Source organism: Gossypium raimondii, chromosome 12, assembly GCF_025698545.1.
Source record: "Gossypium raimondii isolate GPD5lz chromosome 12, ASM2569854v1, whole genome shotgun sequence".
In the NCBI taxonomy this organism is placed as follows: domain Eukaryota; kingdom Viridiplantae; phylum Streptophyta; class Magnoliopsida; order Malvales; family Malvaceae; genus Gossypium; species Gossypium raimondii.
Genome location: NC_068576.1, coordinates 40,956,374 through 40,975,568, shown reverse-complemented (window position 1 = coordinate 40,975,568; position 19,195 = coordinate 40,956,374). Strand labels below are relative to the sequence as shown.

General features: G+C 33.8%; 1 protein-coding gene across 2 annotated transcripts; it reads right to left on the bottom strand.

The window, feature by feature from the left end:
• Window positions 1-5,654: 5,654 nt before the first annotated feature.
• Window positions 5,655-19,191, bottom strand: LOC105764155 (uncharacterized). 2 transcript variants are annotated; one of them, XM_012582660.2, is made up of 25 exons: window positions 18,942-19,191; window positions 17,794-18,401; window positions 17,583-17,707; window positions 17,365-17,459; window positions 17,040-17,273; window positions 16,147-16,237; window positions 14,921-14,972; window positions 14,208-14,273; window positions 12,349-12,503; window positions 11,568-11,638; window positions 10,759-10,953; window positions 10,530-10,568; window positions 9,956-10,063; window positions 9,774-9,863; window positions 9,523-9,598; window positions 9,024-9,120; window positions 8,829-8,898; window positions 8,567-8,743; window positions 8,364-8,486; window positions 7,679-7,762; window positions 6,975-7,159; window positions 6,729-6,867; window positions 6,589-6,648; window positions 6,239-6,310; window positions 5,655-6,073 (listed from the first exon to the last, which is right to left on the bottom strand). In XM_012582660.2, the coding sequence occupies exons 2-25, from the start codon at window positions 18,375-18,377 to the stop codon at window positions 5,966-5,968; spliced, it is 3,096 nt and encodes a 1,031-aa protein (XP_012438114.1). In that variant the 5' UTR covers window positions 18,378-18,401; window positions 18,942-19,191; the 3' UTR covers window positions 5,655-5,965. The 2 variants fall into 2 exon arrangements, with proteins under 2 accessions (XP_012438114.1, XP_052480742.1); XM_052624782.1 differs by lacking the exon at window positions 14,208-14,273 and having other exon boundaries at window positions 18,942-19,189.
• Between the last annotated feature and the right edge of the window lie 4 nt (window positions 19,192-19,195).

The window sequence follows — 19,195 nt, the reverse complement described above, 5'->3', positions numbered from 1 at the left end:
GTTTGTTTTACTAAAACTAATTTCAAAAAATTATTTCAGAACAATTTGTCAAGCAACGAAAAATATTTTTGAAAATTGTTTTCAATGGAACAAAAACAGTTTTACATAAATAGGTTGAAAAATAAAAAAATTTACTGAAATAGGGTGTCAGAAAAAGTATTTACCAAAATGGGTTACTTTTTTCATTGGAGCCTATTAGATAGGCGCCAATGAATAAAATAATAATAAAATTTTTTTTTGAATAAATTTTTTTTTTTACTTTTTCGGGTTAGTATAAAACCCGTATAATACATAGTATTGGCGCCTATCTGGGCGCCAATGGTGGTGCCTACCGGAGGCGCCAATGGTGGTGCCATTCGAGGCGCCAATGGGCGGGCGGGCCGGGCTTGGGCCTATGATTTTGCCGGCCGGCCTGGACAAAATTTCAGCCCATATTTTGGGCCGGGCCGGGCTAGGAGTCGGGCCGAAAATTTTTTGGGCCGCCCGCCCATGGATGTGTCTAGGCGCCAATGAAGGCCTCATAAATTTAGGATTATGTTATAAATTTTGTGTTTGTAATTATTTAAAATTTAATTTATTAGTAATAAATTACTAAATTACTAATAAGTTACTAATAAATTTATAACATAATCCTAATTTACTAACAAATTAATTATAAAATAATTACAATATTCATACAAAAATTACAATATTACAATATATACCGACATTACAAAGATTCATACAAAATTATAATATTACAATATTCATACAAAAAATTGCAATATTCATACAAAATTATAATATTACAATATTCATACAAAAAATTACAATATTCATACAAAAAATTACAATATTCATACTAAATATAGATAATTTATAATTAATAATTAATAACAAAAATATTGCAATTTTATATGAATATTGTAATTTTGTAATTTTTATGAATATTGTAATATTATAATTTTGTATGAATATTGAATGTCGGTATATATTGTAATATTGTAATTTTTGTATGAATATTGTAATTATTTTATAATTAATTTGTTAGTAATTTAAGATTATGTTATAAATTTATTAGTAACTTATTAGTAATTTAGTAATTTATTACTAATAAATTAAATTTTAAATAATTACAAACACAAAATTTATAACATAATCCTAAATTTATGAGGCCTTGGCGCCATAGACCTGTCCATGGGTCATTTGGCGGCCTGACCCGATGGCCCGCCGAAATATAGGAGGTTCGGCCGAATACAATAAATATATTTTTATTTTTATTTTAAAATACTTTTTTTATTTTTAAAAATTTTTGGTGTTTATTTAAAAATGGGCGGGCCGGGCCGGACTTGGGCATATGGTTTTTCGGGCGGCTGGATAAAATTTTAGGCCCATATTTGAGCCGGGCCTAGGAGTCGGTCGAAATTTTTGGGCCCACCGCCCCATGGACAGGTCTAGTAATGGCGCCTCTCTATAAGGCACCTTCATTGGCGCCTCTCTATGAGGCACCTTCATTGGTGCCTACCTGATAGGCGCCACCCGACCCGACCCGACCCGTTGACCGTATTTTGACCCGTATTTTTTTAAAAAAATTATTAAAAAAATATAAAAAAAATATTTTATTCAAAAAAAAATTTATTATTATTTTATTCATTGGCGCCTATCTAATAGGCTCCAATGAAAAAAGTAACCCATATTGGTAAATACTTTTTCTGACACCCTATTTGAGTAAATTTTTTTTTTCAACCTATTTATGTAAAAAACCCAACAAAAACAACTTGTTAATATTGAAGGATAGAGGATAAATAAAGCTACTAGTTCTCTGTTTGCCATTGAGATTGGAAATTGTTTTTCACCTCAAATCATGATTTCATGCCAAAAGCAACGATAAACAAGATGTTTTCAAACCAAACCAGTTATAACTTTTGGCTTTTGTAAAAGTATTTTTTAGTTGAAATTACTTTATTATTATTATTAAAGAAGTTCAACTAACCTTTTACATTACAACATCATGATTAAAATAGACATTTTATTTTTTCAAAAAGTAATTTTTTACAATAATGATAAACATTGTCAAACTTTCCAAAAATACTTTTTAAATGTAGTTTTCAACATCAATGATAAAACTGGCTCAAAGGCACTTACTTTTGGGGAAGAGAAAATGCTTGAGGATTGGATATACTATTATATCTAGGGGCATGACTAGATTTGTTAATGGGTTAGGCTACTTGTCTAGGCTTGTCCAAAATTGGAAGGGTTTGGATAAAAATATTAGAACTCATTACAATATAGATAGGGCTCAAATATTCAAAGTCTGGGCCTAACCCATTTTTAAGTTTATAATATTTTATATTATATTATTTTATATATTATGTAATTTAAACATATGAAAAAATAAATCTATAGTAAATATATAATACTGCTCTAATATAAACATTAAAATAATGTTAAGATGATTATATAAAAAATTCAATAAATAAAAAATATTAAAACATTAAATGTTAAATTAATATAATATAAATATTTTTAAAAAATAAATAATAATATGGGCGGGATCAAAATGAGCTCGAGTTAGTCTTTTGCAAATATAGATGAGCTTGGGAAAATTTTAAATCCTATATTTCGGGTCGGGCTTGGGCAAGCATAAAATATATTAATATCATGCTTAAGCACAGGCTGAACTTGACCCAACCCTACCCCTAAACACCTCTAGGCACGACTAGAGAAAATTTACAAATACAAATAATAAAGTCTTTATAATAAAAAATGGTAAATTACACCAACAGTCACTCCACTTTGGAGTAGCTGACAAAACAGTCACCTAGGTTTTATTTCAGTCACTCAACTTTAGAAAAATAACAATACAATCCTTTTAATCATTTTTCGTTATAGACATAACGGAAAAGTGACATGACATTTAACGGAGGGTTAGCTGCCATTTAAACTGCCCCATAGCCCAAAGAAAAAAAAAGAGAAGAGAAGAAGAAGAAATTGACATACCCTAGCTACGACCGTTTTGTTCCTCCAATGTGGAGCCACCACTTAGTTCGTTGCTATCTATTGAATCTCTGTCCATTTTTTTTTCTCTTCTTCTCCTCTCTCTTTTTTTTTCTCTTAATTCTAGTTGCCATCGTTCATGGCATTCTCTAGCCAACCGTCATCATCAAATGGCTCCTCTTTGCCTCTTATCATATTTCACTTCAGATTTCCCAATAGGCCTTCAAAATCCCAAGATTAAAACCTTAAAGCTTCGAACAAGGCTTTAACAAATCTTCTCCGTCCACCATCTAATCACTACTATATTCCGGCCACAGCTTTTCTTCGATCAACCATGACTCTTGATCACTCGGATTATCGAACTGGTGGCTTGAGTTCTCCAACCCACAAAACTCGAAATGGGTGTGAGTTTCTTCTCTTTTGATTCTTTTTTTTTTAGTTTTTTTTTATTTCTCTCTTTTGATACAAGCTAATTTGGGACTCTTGTTCTTTTTTTGCTGATTTGATTTTGGATGCTTGCTATTTGGTATTTTTGTTTTTGCTGATTTTTGTTGTTTTGTCGTCGATTTTGATTTGAAGCTTCATAACATCGCCACAAGCAGGAGCTCTGACCAAACTGGTGCTAATGAATGGGTTGCGATGGGATCTCCCTTGACGTTAGCCTAAGCAATCGTTTTGATGCCAACCTCAACTTTTCGTAGTCGATTTTCAATTTTCACTACCATGGAAAAAAATCAAGCTTCATGGTTGCTAAGAGCTTTTCCATGTTCTGTCTACCAAAATTTTTTTCCATTCTGAGCCCTAGTTTTAGGTAAATTTTGGGTTAATTCCATGTCAATCTGCCACGTCAGCTAATTAGGTTAATTGGGTTTCCAACGTGGTAAGTTAACTGGCCACATCAGCGGTCCCGTTAAGACAGTAACGGAAAATGTTAATAAGTGATTGATTTGTCACTTTTTGATGATGTTAGTGACTGTTTTATTATTTTTCTGAAGTTGAGTGACTGAAATGAAACCTAGGTAACTGTTTTGTCAGCTACCCCAAAGTTGAGTGGCTGTTAGTGTAATTTACCTAAAAAAATTAACAATCATACTATAAGATTAAATTGATTGATATTAACTACCCTAAATGATCAAATTGGTCTTTTAATTAACTCTTTATTGTAGTTCCAACAACCTTTTATTGTAATAAGCGTTACCACTTACCAATGTAATTAATCATGCCACTTTTTCTCGATATACAATTATGAGGTGTATTGAGCTTTAATTTGGTTGGTATCGATATTGTTATCAATAAAGGAGGACGTGGATTCAAACGCGCTTAAGCACGTTTTATCCTCAAGACTTTAATAATTATGAACCGTAAAACGGATTTATGAAAAAAATTAATTATGAACCATTAAACGAACATGAAGGATATAAAAAAAAGGTACAAATAAAAAAGATAAATTTATTTTAATGAACCGATTTATTTTCATTTAATATATGTATTCATATAAATATATTAGAAAAATTTCAAAACTTTTAGGACCAAGGCATTGACCTTTTAGAGATTTCACCTCTTTGATAATAATTTTGGTAACCATAATATAAGTAATACTAGTTTTGTTATCCACGCGATGTGCACGATGCACGAATTTATTGTATGTGTTAAGTTATATATTTTTTATTTTAAACTTTTTAATGTTAATATTATGAGATTAAAATCTAATAATTTTAATTTAAGAAAATGATAGTTTGAATGTAATTCGTTAACTCAAACTTGGTGATATATAATATATTGACAAATGAGGTCCAACATCTGTAAATTGTTAGCTCGAATTTGATTATTCAGAATTTTGAGCTAACAAAATGAAATCAAATTATTAGTAAGTTGGGGAATATCTAAGAAGATAGTGGGAAATAAATACCAGGAAAAAGGAAATGATAATTACCCAAGTAAGGAATAAAAAACTGATTAAAAGCAAAACAATAATTGCAAGAACTAATGAAACTGTAGTCTTATAGCTCTATAATGCCATTGTTAATAGAAACCTAGATTGAATTGTTATTAAAACCTGAACTACATTCATCCATCGAATGGTTAAGGACAAAAAATTCAATTAGATTGATGAACTCAATTGAAATTTAATAAATAATTTGATCTGAAATTAGACATAAAATATATCATTAAGCAAAAAATCAATTTAATCGATAGAAAACCTTAATAAAAATCAAATTGATATATGATGCTTATAGCGAACATTTAGTTTCATGATTTTGCATGAAAATTTATGTATCAACTAAAATATTTTAATTTCGATAGATTTGATCTAACTTCACCAACAAAATAAAATTTAATAAATGCTATAAATCCTTGTAATCCTTAAACTTTATTAAATTTAAATTTATTATATCGTTATTGTTTTTAATTACGTGATTACTAAAACCAAAACAAAAACTATCCCATAAAATTTAACGAAAAAATATTAATGCTTTTAAAATCTAACGGATAGAGCAAGCCTACAAAGATTAAATTTCAACATGAAATAAAATTCTAGACATTTAAGATCTCATTTGAGGAATTTAACCGATCCAAACAATGGAAAAATTCTCATCCATTTGATCATCAATCCGATTCCTCAACCTTAATAGAATAGCAATTGGAATATTACCTGTATTATTCTAACAGAATGAACATCAGTTAAAAAGATATATTAAATTTCTTTTAAACTTTTTCTGCATATTCGGATGGTCATATCTATTTATGTATCTAATGACTAACAAATACAAATATCAACCTTAAATACTTCAAAAAGAAAGCCAGACTACATACTGCAATTTATACTTGGGAGGATCCTTTCCTTCCTATTCCCCACCCACATAGCATAGGACAATGAGGACCATTCAAACAACTAACAAGTTACACCACGCTACGCGTTGCTTCTCTCATCCGTACAAACTGGATGAAAAATAAAAATTTTAAAAAAATTGGAGCAAAACTTTTTGTATTAGAAACCAAAAGGTGACTTCCTTCTGCTACCACCTTCTCCATACTGCTCGTTCCATTTCCTCAGCTCATTCATGCTTGCAGCATCATACGCAACGGATGGACCCACCTGTTTTTTTTTACATAAACACAATATCATCACATTAACTCGATTGAGAATCATATTCAATGTTACTCTGATTGTGTGTGTGTTAAATACAGATATGTTAGCAGCATGAGGATATTCAAGGTTACTCTGATTGGTTTCATACTCTTAAAACAAGGGTAGTCTTACCTTGGCTTTTGATTGAATAAAGTCATCCAAATTAAGAGGCCTTAGTACACCAGCTGCATCATTTTTGCCACCCTAGACAGTCAAGTGGAAAACGTTAACACCATATTTAAACTGTATACTTGTCTTTCTACGCTGTTAGTTTTTCGAATGTGTGGAATGTCAGAATCTAAATGTTCCAACAGATTACTTAGGATCTCTCCTTAAACATAGTGCAGAATACTTCCTTGCAAAATGGTATAAAAGATGCAGGAAGAATATGCAGAAGGTGCATAAGAATTGAAGTGAAAGATCATACTATTAGCTAGAAATGCGATCATATCAATACATCATTTAAGTGTACAAGGAAGTACCTTGTTTTCTTCTTCTAGAAGTTCTTGCACAGGCCTGTACGCTGCAGCTATACAGAGGTTCTGCACAGAAAATTATGGAGAAATATAAGCTGTGGACAATTCAACACTTCAACTAGCGTGTACTGAAATCAGTACTTCACCTTCAAATCACTGCCAGAATACCCCTCAGTTGCATTTGCAAGTTCTTCAAATGAAAAATTACAGCCTATATTCTCTTGTGCAAGAAATATTTTCAGTATCTTCATGCGGTTTCCAGCATCTGGTAAGTCAACATATATCCTAAATGGCCACCCAGCAAATTCATAAGCAATACTGGTTACTACCATAACTGTTACCAAATATGTACAAGGAACTTGCTTGCAGAACCTCATGAGTGTCAGATTTACCTTCTTGGTAAGCGACGAATAACAGCATCATCAAGATCAAAGGGCCTATTTGTGGCACCAAGGATGAGGATTCTTTGGCTATCTTTTGACCTTAATCCATCCCAAGCTGCCATGAACTCGTTTCTCATTCTCCTAGTTGCCTCATGCTCAAAACCACCACCACGAGCACCCAGCAAACTATCAACCTATGATACAAAATTCAATTCCCGAAATTTAACCCCAAGCATCAAGAAAAATTACTCAAAATCCAATATATATGATATAATTGAAAAAAACCCCCTTGGGAGCACTAACTGGTATTCATGAGTGTATTACATCCAGAAAGAGGTAATTTGTTCATGTGAACTTGCATAGTATTACATATTGCAAGAAATCAAATGAAACCAGTTTTCAACTAAAATTTTAGACGGGGCTCATGAAGCAAGCCTCTTTCACTTATGTCGTGTGTATTTCCTTCATTTCTTTTCTTTTTTCCTGAGGTTTACCTTATAGGATAGAGGACCTCATAGGAATTGTTGCATTTCTGAAAAGAGAGAACACTTTCCTCTCTTTAGAAAAGAGAACTTGCATATTATAGAAAGATAATCTTCACTTAAGATTTGGCTCATTCAATCCTCAAGTCTTTCCGGAAATGGTGTAATGATAAAAAAATGTTCAGCAGCTCAATGGAAAACAGTTTTCCCCCCACCCAAATGAGAACTCACCTCGTCAACAAAAATAATGACTGGCGCCAGCTTGCTAGCAAAAGAGAAAAGGGCCTTGGTGAGCTTTTCAGCGTCTCCAAACCACTGTGAAGCAGATAAAAGTAGTATCAGAATTGTAAGTGTTTTCAGGGTGAAACGGAAACAAGAACTCAACAGTACATCAGCAAGAATTTTCTTCTTTTTCTATCTTTACAGTCCTCAATTTTCCATCCCTTTTATTCTTTTTGGCCATTATGCATAATATAGTTTGTCAATTCGCATGCCACCATAGGTAGTATCATTATTCCAAACACCAGCCCATCTTCAGTTGCTGCTAAACTTTCAATCTAACATAAACTTATTTCGACATCAAAAATGAAAGAAAGAAAATGATACCTAATAAGAAATACAGTACAAACAAAACAGAGACACCTAGACAAGACAGTGCTAATGCCTTTGCAAACAAAATTGCACCGCCCATGATGGAAAACAAGAAATCTGCCGAGATGGTAAGTAGATAAATACTCTAGTAATTACATCAGTTAGTTAATTCAGGCCGAGGTCGGATTTTCCTCGATCATAAAATTTTTATCGACGGAGAAATGGAAATACCATAAAAAGAGGTGAGTGCTAGGCAACAAATACAGGGTCTGCCAAATGAAACAAGTACTATAATCTCAGTGAATCCACATTAATTTTTGCATACCTTCGATGTAAGAGCTGAACCAGTTATGCTGATAAAGTTGGCTCCCGCTTCTGTTGCCAGTGCCTTAGCAAGAAGGGTTTTCCCGGTTCCAGGAGGACCAAAAAGTAATATTCCTTTGCAAGGCTGAAAAGAGGTTCACACAGTTACATACAGAAATCTTACCCAATTTCCATTAGCATCCACAGAAATATAAGGTCAAATACCCGCAATAGATTTCCATGAGAGAAAAGTTCAGGTCTTCGCATTGGAAGAATGACAAGTTCATTCAATGCTTTCTTCACATCTTCAAGAGCACCAATATCATCAAATTTGACACCAATTTCACCAGGTGCTACCACAGCTGAAACAAAGTTGCTTTCATACTCGTCCTTTGCAAGGTTCTGCAAGATTTACATCAAGTAAACTCAGTATTGATGTCACATTCAAGTTTCGATTCTTTTATAATAATGGGAACGCAATTCATGCCTTCAGGTTTTGTGCAGGTTTCCGAGATAATGTTTCTTCCTCTTTCAATCTCATAACTGCAATTTCAAGGCTTCACATGAAATGAAGAAAAAGTAAAAAACAAGTGGTGGAATCCTTGATATTGTTATGCATATATAGGGCATACATATGGTCATTAACATGCATGCAAATACTTATCACCTTAGGGAGGCATACCTTTCACGAGGCAGACATAATCTTTCGCCTTTTATGGAAGGAAGCGTGCAAGATGATAAGTAATGATTTTTAGCCCAACCAACAACCTTTTCAGCTTCTGCCAACTCAATTAAGAGGTAGCTTAGTACCAAATTATTTTACGATACAAGAACAATTAATCAATCTCATTCCCTGTAGACAGCAAAAGTGGTATTCCCAGAGATCCAAGTTAACAGAACCAGCATATTGAAAAGTTTTCAGCTACTAAACTTAACATGGTCATAACTAGTATGGTTGATGGCACTTCTCATTGTAATCACAAGCGAAAGATTGGCAATACCACTGACATCACGTGATTCACCTCTAAAAAGAGTTAAAATGAAATTGATTTTGCTTTAGTAAATTAACTCATTCCTATTTCACCAAGATTATGTCAATTCTTGACAAGTAACTTTGACATACAGGAAGACTATTTTATTCAAGTAAAAATTGTTGAAATTACACGTATGTGAATCCTTACTCCGTTTAGTCAGTATCACACCATCAGTATTTGTTTGTAATAGGTCCAAACATGACAGCTCATTCTCTTCAAGAACCTGCAAGACAATTGTTTCAGCAATAAAATTTCCATAACAAACAAATGTTACAATGATACTAACAGTAGGCCTCAGTTGCATTTGCACTCCACTACTTAAACCACATTCTATCCCTTTAAACATAAAAATTGAACACAAAAGCAGTGAAATAATCAAATTGAAATTTACTGCATACCTTATGTAATTCATTTAGATTGCTTCTTGATATCACGATTCTCCGATCCTCATCAAGTTGTTTATTAAATATTCTAAGGAGATCTTCCTCCTGGGAAGAGTAGAAAAAGATTAAAAGAGAGAGACAGAAACATTTGGACAATTAAGACTAGTCTTAAACCTCCTATTTTCCCTAGGAGTTACCTTAGGAGGATGAATACACAAAACATTAGTAAAGAGCTTATATATTTCATCATCAGTAGATCTCTTCGTTGCTTTAAGACCCTCAGTAAGACGCTTCAAAGGGAGAGGCTGCAAAATAGAACTCATATTAATATTGCACAGATGGAGTACGCTTGCATATGAACATATTGAAAAGCCATAACAACAAAAGCACTTTAGAAACCATGAACATTAAAAAAAACAAATAAAAGAACCTCATTTGTTATATCTAAGAAACAGGAAAAAAAATGATAATACACCTATTCAAAGAACATATATTAGATGACGACCTAGAGATTCTCGGCTCTCTAATCCCAACTCCATCCCCACCTTGTATGCATTGAGCACTTAAATCACCAAGACAGATTGCTTCAAAGACTCAAAAGTCTGGAAGAATTTATATACACACGTATATGTAATAGTACTTGAATTACAAAGACATTAATGGTGTTGCAAGGCATCAAAGTTCATCAAGTTGCTGAATTAATTGATTGAGATTTGATTAGATAGATGGAGAACAATCATAACCAGGAACCAACAAGACGGAAAAGCATACCAGTTTTGCAAGGCGACCAAAATTTGGCAGTATCATCGTCTGTTGAGGATGGCAGTGATTGATGATAGACAGAAAAAGGGAAAATGTCAATGCTAAAAATTAACAAAAAGTTATAAATAAATACATGCTACAAATTATCATCTGGAGTGTGATTTTATGAGTGCAAGGATTTATTAATCGTTCAAATACATATTATTGAAAGCTTCAGATGTCAGCTATCAATGCTTACAAATTTCTCTTTCTCCTTTGACCCTGTTTCAACTCTGTTCTGCCCGCAAATCAAAACAACAGGACCTGATAATTTGTCAAACATTTCATGCACCTTGCTGACAAATTCTTTGTGTTTTGACTTGGGAACCGCCCTAGACAACCACTGTGAAGAATCTTGAAAATATACAATAAGAGGTTGCTTGGAATTCAAAACCTGAAAAGAAGGCAAAAGCAAGAATCAAGGACCAAAGAAGCCCAGGTTAAACTCAATTAACACGTCAAGAAACAGCTTTACATGTTGACTAACCAAAGGTAGAATTCATTAAATGCTTCTGGGACTTCAAATTGGACTTCGATTTTAAATTTTTATATTTCAAATGACTTAAAATTCATGAATTTTTCCTTTGTTTGGATGAATTCAGGATTAAAAATTCAAGACTTACCTTGAGAAGAGAGACAACATTGATTGATTTGTGATACTTTCAGAAGTAATATGAAATCCTAATTTCAACTTCTTACCGTAGTCAATAAAATATGAATAATGCCAAGGGCCCCTAAGGAGACAACAAGGCATTGAACTACCACAAGCAGCCAGAAGGCAGTGGATTTTTCAGCTATCACACATCAGCTTTTACTTGCTGGAGGTATTGATACAACCTCTAAAAACTAAGATCAATGGAATTTAGAGAGAGAGTTTGAAGCGCTGATGTTGTGGTAATCTCTCATTTTTATTTGAATAACTCCCGTTATTAAATTCTATCGGATGCTATTGGAAGTTGGCAGAAGAACATAAAACTTCCATCTGAAAATTCTATCAGAAAATCTTACCTCACATAAAGCTTCCATGGCAATATAGCAGTCCTCTGCCTGAGCATCATGATCATGCTCAACATCCTTAACTGCAAACAAGTTGTCAGTTTGTTTAAATTTACCTCACTGACAAATAAATTCTCACATAATATAGTACAAGTGTGTGCACAAAAAAGCATAGATCAGTGCAAACCAAATAAATTTTCACATAATATAATATCTAACAAATGTAACAGAATATACTAACATCTAGAAGGCAAAAAAGATTACATGTAATGAAAACATAAGATGGTGTTCAGACAATCTAAAGCCTAGGAAGAAGAAAATAGTCCCATTCATCCAACTACCAAAAGAGAAGCTGAAGGCATCTCAATATTTTTTTAACAGAACATTTCCTAAAAAACCAAGGTTGATGAAAGAACTTTAGATATGATCCAATTGAATATTCTACGAAGTTGTGTATATTTTTTCAAGAATATCTAGCCTACTTAAAACAATTGAATAACTTTCAACGAAAATAGTCAAGCAACACAATATCAAGAACATTCATGTTAATTTATCTATAACCCGACCTCATTTCGATCACAAACATTATTTATATGTGGCTGATACAGTTGACAGCTTATGGTTGAGAACTTCCAAGTCTTACTTAAAAAAGCAATTAATAAACTCAGTTTTAATAACAGGAAATACTGAGGCAAGAACAGCATTAAGAATACTTTAAACGTAATGAATAGAAAGGACAAAAAGTGGATTTGGAAACCAAAAAATATAATCCCTACTGACATGAAATATATACCATTTAACCAATAAACTGGTGGGCTAGCAGACTCCTCAGTGGATTTCTCATCCTTCTCTTCTTTTGCTCTGTTATCAGTACTAATATCCAAAATGACAGCAACTCTGTCTCCATTCACCTCATATACCTCACCACGTTGACCGCTACATAGGGGTCTGCAGACATCAAACATCAGTAAAAGTGCCACAATATCAAAATTAGGATGTTTAAAACTGGAAACATACAGATATAACTTCAAACACAGTTCCCTCAAAACAGTTCAAACTTTATTAGCATATTGACTATCGTAATTCATTCTTCACTGAAAGAAGGTAGAAAACAAAAGAGCAATGTACCAGACTAGAAGAAACAACATAAAACAGAAAAAGGAATTGCAGTTAGTATAATGATGGTCAAAAAGGAAAGATACATAAAGCAATTCCACAGAACTCCATGTTTTACATAATTTGCTACAAGCACCTCTCCATCTGAACAGAACACTAATCATATAAACAACCAATACTGCCAGGATACTATCCAAATTGTTTTAAATAATTGAAACAAAGACCACTCATGATGTAATCGCATTAAGATATTAATACCAGATCAACCATATCTTATGTAGTCAAATTAGATGCTACAACTCAAAATAGCACCTTCCTAGAGAAATATTGTGTTCTAAATATATGATATGTCTAGTCATCCATTCCTCACTTGCACGATTAAGAAACCCTCAAACCTATTTATAATTTTTTTTTGCCAATAAAAAAGCCTAAAACTTGGAACAGGAAACTAATTCAGCCACTTTCAATCCATCTGTATGATAACAATCTATCCTTTCCCTCCATACACTTATCTATTATAGAATATCTGAAGAATGTAACCAGATCAAATGTCCTTTTGAGAGGGTAAAACTCCTGAACCAGCAGGCTTATTTGGAACCACAAATAATAATAATAATAATAGTAATAACAACAACAATAACAATAACAAGACCAGCTAACAAGCTCTCAACTAACAAAGATGTCCTCATACGTAGCCAATAATATCTATTAAACAATTGGCTTTAGCCCACGTTGAAGCACAAGACAGAGTTCAACAAAAGAATCTTCATATTAAATGATTTTCCACATACATGTGGCTAGCATCATATTTTCCTTTATATTTGGTCCTCTAGAACAGAGAAAACCGGTACGAGCCACACTCTCACGCCAACAGTTTTTGGAGTTTCCTTCCTGTCACCCATGATTATGAAGCATGAAACAGCAGTCATTGGATTCAATTATATCTAGATGGGTTTCAACAGCCAGAACTACGAGCCAACCTATCCAGTGCCCACATTAATATTACCATCTCATAGATTGCTGAGCTCTTAAAGACATCATAATCTGAAGCAAATAGTTTTAAGTCATCCTAACTAAGAATGAATTCAGGAGAAAACGGATAAAGACAAAACAAGATTTGAGCAGTAGTCGGAAGCAGGTCTATGAATTTTAAGGACATAATGTTCAGAAGATTGAAACAAGAACGGTAGGCAATTGCCATGACCGGGGAAAAAGATACCACTACTGAAAGGAGAAGAGCCAATTTGTGAAAACAAAATAATTGAACACAAAGTAACGTAAGAAAAGATCCAATGACATCTTTTTAAGTTTCTAATCCATTAAAGGAGATCTAGTTAGGTTAGTAAATATTATCTACCCACCAAGAAAATGACTCTGCATCATTTGCTCACAGGAAAATATTGTGGAAGATTTAAGGACCAAAAGGATCCTAAAATGAAAATGAACCATCACTAGAAAATGCAATTTCGGGAAAGCCCTAAGAATAATAGGTTTAAGAGCTCTTCTTCCAGACACCAGACTGACTTACCAACCTACCTGCCTCGAATACTCGTATAAACATTAGTTGGACCATCAGATGTTGGTATCTTCCCCAATATGATCCTGTGATGGATATATATGTCAAAATCATAGGAGGGTGAAATGGAAGTTCAAGGAAGGATGAATTTAGGGGTGTTTCTAGCAGGCAGAAATCAGCTATGACTCTCCTAGAAGCATGGTTATTAGCAATCATTATATACAACTAACCACTAGCTCAAACCATTTGATTTCAACAGACATAAACAACCTTGACACTCCAAAGAAGAGAGAGGGATTCCAAAATTACAGGGCGTATCTTGGGACTTGTCAATAAGGCATCTTATGAGCAATTGGAAAACTGACTGCTCAGTAATCTTTCCATAAATTGGAACCCATAAAAAAAACATACAAAAGGAAAACACAACAGAAACAATAAAATAAACAGGAAACTGATAAGAGATCCATCAACAACATAGTAACCTCCAAAACTGCCTAAATAGAGTTGTAGCATTCTTCTTCTTCAACATTTTTCAGAAGTTCCAGAATTTCAAAAGTAAAATCACAGGCTGCCATTTGACATTCTTCATTTTCAATTCTTTAATAAATTAAACATAGTTAAAATTTACTAAAGCAAAGAACAAAGCAGAATCTAAGAAATCTACCATGTAGATGAACATGGTAGATACATACAAAACCAAAACAATATATGGGCAAACTAATCCATTTCTTACCTTTTGCTAGCTTCACTCTGCACATTAGGTCCAATATATTTCACACGGTCCCCTAAAAAGGAAGAAAAATAGTTAGAAGAATGCAGAGTAAAAAATCAAAATGTTTACACAGCTAGAACTGTATGAAAAGTAGTTATCATACACAGCCTCCAGAGAGGTGGACATGTTGGGACCCAACACCAAACCAAACAAGAAAGACCAACCAACTTTGAAGCTTAATTACACTGTCACAACCAAAAAGTAGAACAGCAAAAGCCTTACAAAATAACTATACTAACAACTCAAATTTTATTTCCATAGCCAAACTCCAACACAGCAGCTACTTTCAAATAATGCTGTTATCCATTAGACCATTCTAATTTTGAAGTGATGATACAACATTCGTTTTCTATGGTTCTCTTTGCTTCATACTTTTCTCTCTCTTCTGATAATGCCCTTGGTAGATGAACTCACATGCTCAAAGCATATTCAACTCATGCACTCCACCAACCTATGAACATGCATGTAAGCTCTAACAACCTAAACTCTTCTTGCCAGTTTAACTTTCACAAAGACCCGTGGTGGATAACCAAGGGAGGATGCACGACCAATTACCAAGAGCCTTACTTAATGTTAAGCATCGGCCAAAAACTGGTTGGCAATAGGTGGAGGGGCCCAACTTTTTATATAAGACCACAGGAAACCCAATATTTCACAGATGTGAGATAACACTAGTTAACACTTAAAATATGCCAAAACGAAAAAAGGAAGACAAATAGTTTTTAGTACGAAGAGGCTCCTTCCACATATCTAACCAATGAGCAAAGACAACTACTGGGAAAAAAAACAGCATTTCAAAAGTCTGAGACATGACTTTTTCGCCTGATAACATTTGACATATCAGTGGTATGAATTTCATTTCACTTTTCACTTTCCATAGTGAAGGACTTCCTAAAAACCAAACCACAGGCATTCTAAAAGTACTTTCTATCTTTAGCAACAGGTTTCCTCAGTCAAAGGTTATAGAACATCTGCATAAACAAATTCAGAAGAAAACATAAACAAAGCAGACACAGAGAAAAGCTTATCTAATAGATAATTTCCCATGTTTTCATTCAAATCAAATACAACAAGAATACAGACAGCAAGCAATACCTTCTATTTTGAACACACATTTCAGAATGAATAGAACTTCCACATATATTTAAAAAACATGTTTGCATATATAGCCACCTGAAATTAGTTACCTTTCTTAAGAAGCTGCTTGGATTTATTAGCAGATTCATCGGCCTCAGTTTTTGAGGATTCTGAGGAACTCTCAGATTCTCCAGAGACTCTCTGCCACAGATGTAATAACATAATCAGACAGAACGCAAACCCACCATATAAAACAAGTTTTAAACATGCACAAGAAATAAAAAATTACATAAAAGAACAATAAAAAAAGAACTAAGATTTAAGCTAATTGTTGATAAGCCCTTTTGAACCCATTCAAAAACAGACTCAAGCTATCCTTCTTACTCCCCCTCCACTTTCTGAGCTTTTTCCTGCCATAGGAACATTGCTCACAGTTTTACCAAGTACTATAATCTTTCAATCACAGTAAATCTCAGAAAGTGATGTGTGTATTTTTCAGGTTTGCAGCCTCAAAGATTGCTAAGTCAGGTCCAGCCCAGCACCAAAAACACCAAAATCATTCCATTAAAGATACCTTAGTTTTATAGAGATAACCTAGATTCAGTTTTATAGAGATAACCTAGATTCACTCAGTCATATATTAAGATATCCAGGTTAACACTAATCAATCATAAACATTAGCATAAGCATATCCAAAGCCTAAATTTCTGGTTTCTGAGTTCCCTAGAGTCTGAGAGTTATAGAGTGAACATAAAATGCAGGGTTAGACCAGAAGCCAATAAGAAAGGTTACCATTTAGAGATTAATAGATACACAAACCTAAATTAATAATGAGAAAAATCATTTATCCTCAAGGTATCATAAAACCAAAAAAAATGCCCTCGTACTTTTATACTGCATGAACTCATCCACTATTGACTTTTAAGCCCATTAGTCTGTAACATTTCATGCCTTCCCCTACCATGTGTTTTTGAAAAAGAACACCACCACCAAGAAAATATACCTTCTCAAACTCTTCCAGGTTGTAGGGAACAAGTTTCTTGAGGGCTGCTTCAGCAGTTGCCTGCACTTCATCCTCATCACTGCAGTCTGTTCTTGTCTCATTGCTGCTTGTCCAGTCTTCCTCATTACTGGCATCATTCTCATCCTCAATATCTGACTCTGAAGTACCATCTACTACAGATTCCAGATTATCTTCATCTGATTCAGACTCAGATGAGCAATCATCACCAAAATCCTAAAAGAAAAGTTAACAGATAAAAACCCAATTTTGGAGCATAATCAAAGGGAAAAACAAAGTTTGAATTTCCAAGTCATGTAAATCTCACATATGGAGCAAGAACGCTGCTGTCAAGAACCAAAAGTGGTACTTGTAACTCTCGTGCCAGCGCCCTAACCACTCTCTCGCGATAAAGTTCAGTTCCTACAGAAAACAAGACTTCGAAATTATAAAATGCAAAATATAATTTTTTATGTATAAATCAGAGATTAGAAAAACAAGGAAAGAAGAATTCATTGAAGAAAATAATTTATATCAGGTGCATACCTGGGACACTTTGAAGCAGTATTCTCCCACTCGAAGATGGCAATCGAGCACCATAAGAAGCACTGAGCTTCTTATGTTTCAAATTTGAAGCAACACATTCAACCAAAATATTTTTGGTATTCTCACTACAGAGAAAAAAATCATAGTAAATAAATAACATCAATAGAAGTTTAAAAATAAAAAAGAAGCCAAAAAATGCAATGATATTTACTGAATGTAATAAGGAAATGTTTCCCAAGAAACATGTATTTTCTGCCAAGGCACAACTCTACGCAAGAACTCGTTTTTAAACTTCTCACGTCTGGTCAAAAATGGCGATTCTTTCTTCTTACTCTCTATAGAAAGTTTTTCATTATTAAGCCATTCCTTTTGATCCTGTTCCCCAAGCTGAGCATGTACATCACAAGGCTTTACGTCATTCCCAAACTTTTCCCGCCGAGTCTTTCCCTTATCAAAGTTAGCCCCATCATTCACAGGTCTATAGTTATCCTCACTAGCATTCCTTCCATCACCTTTAGAACTATACAAACGCAACTGATGGTTACTTAAACATGGAGCAGACCTTCCATAGAAACCTGCATTTATAAATGCAGGAGCAACACCTCGAGTATAAGATGAATCTAAAACACTTCTTCTAATCATACCAACACCCGAAGAACCAGCCCGCACAGAATATGGGTGGATCAAAGATCGACAACAAGCATAATCCTGGCAATGTGGCTTAATTAAATGTTTCCACTGTTGAAACACCAGACCCCATCTCTGGCTTCTACCCCTTATCCTCCTTGCATACATTGTAACCACCGCTATTCTAAAAACCTGTTTTCCAAAGTAAGCTTCCATCAGTTAACATGGACACCAAGTAACAAATTAGCTACAAAAGATAAATAACGAAAGAGCGGTCATCATTAAAAAAAATAGAAAAAAAAAAAAAGCTATCAAAGAAACATCTCCAATCTCCATTGCAAGCAACTAGATTTTAATAGTGTCGAAACCATTGGTTGCTATTTTATACCAACGATAAGCAACTTTATATCCGAGAAAAAATAGAAAAAAGTTTTTCAAAACCAAGTCCGCCAATAACAAACCAAAATTAAGAACCTTTTCAAGTTGTGGAGGAAAATTGGTAATTCCAGAAAAACACAACCCATCGAAGAAATAGTTTCCTAAAGAAACTCCAGTTTTTTTCCCAATCGAATCCTTGTAAAAACAAACAAGTTAGCTATCCGAATATTCAAACTTTCTAAGTTTTCCCCACAACTCCAATACCAATAGTCAAATACAATCAAACTGAAAAAGCTAGAATTAAAATTGAAAAATAAAATGTGTGGAGACATTAAAACAAGACAAGCAACAAACCTCTTGGTTATTAATGTTAGAAGCAAAGTTAAAGCGAGGTTTGTTGTCCAATGGACATGGTAAGGGGGAGGCTTTCTCAGAAACAGGGAGAAGAAAAAGGAAAGAATAGAGGTATGGGTGAAAGGAGAACGCGAAGGAAAGTGCGAGAAGAGCGCTGGTAATAAAAAGAAAGAGGGAGATAAGATCTGGTGAAGTGAGTGCAACAGCAGTCGTATAATAATGTCGTGTATGTTTTTTTTTTTTTGTGTTTCTGC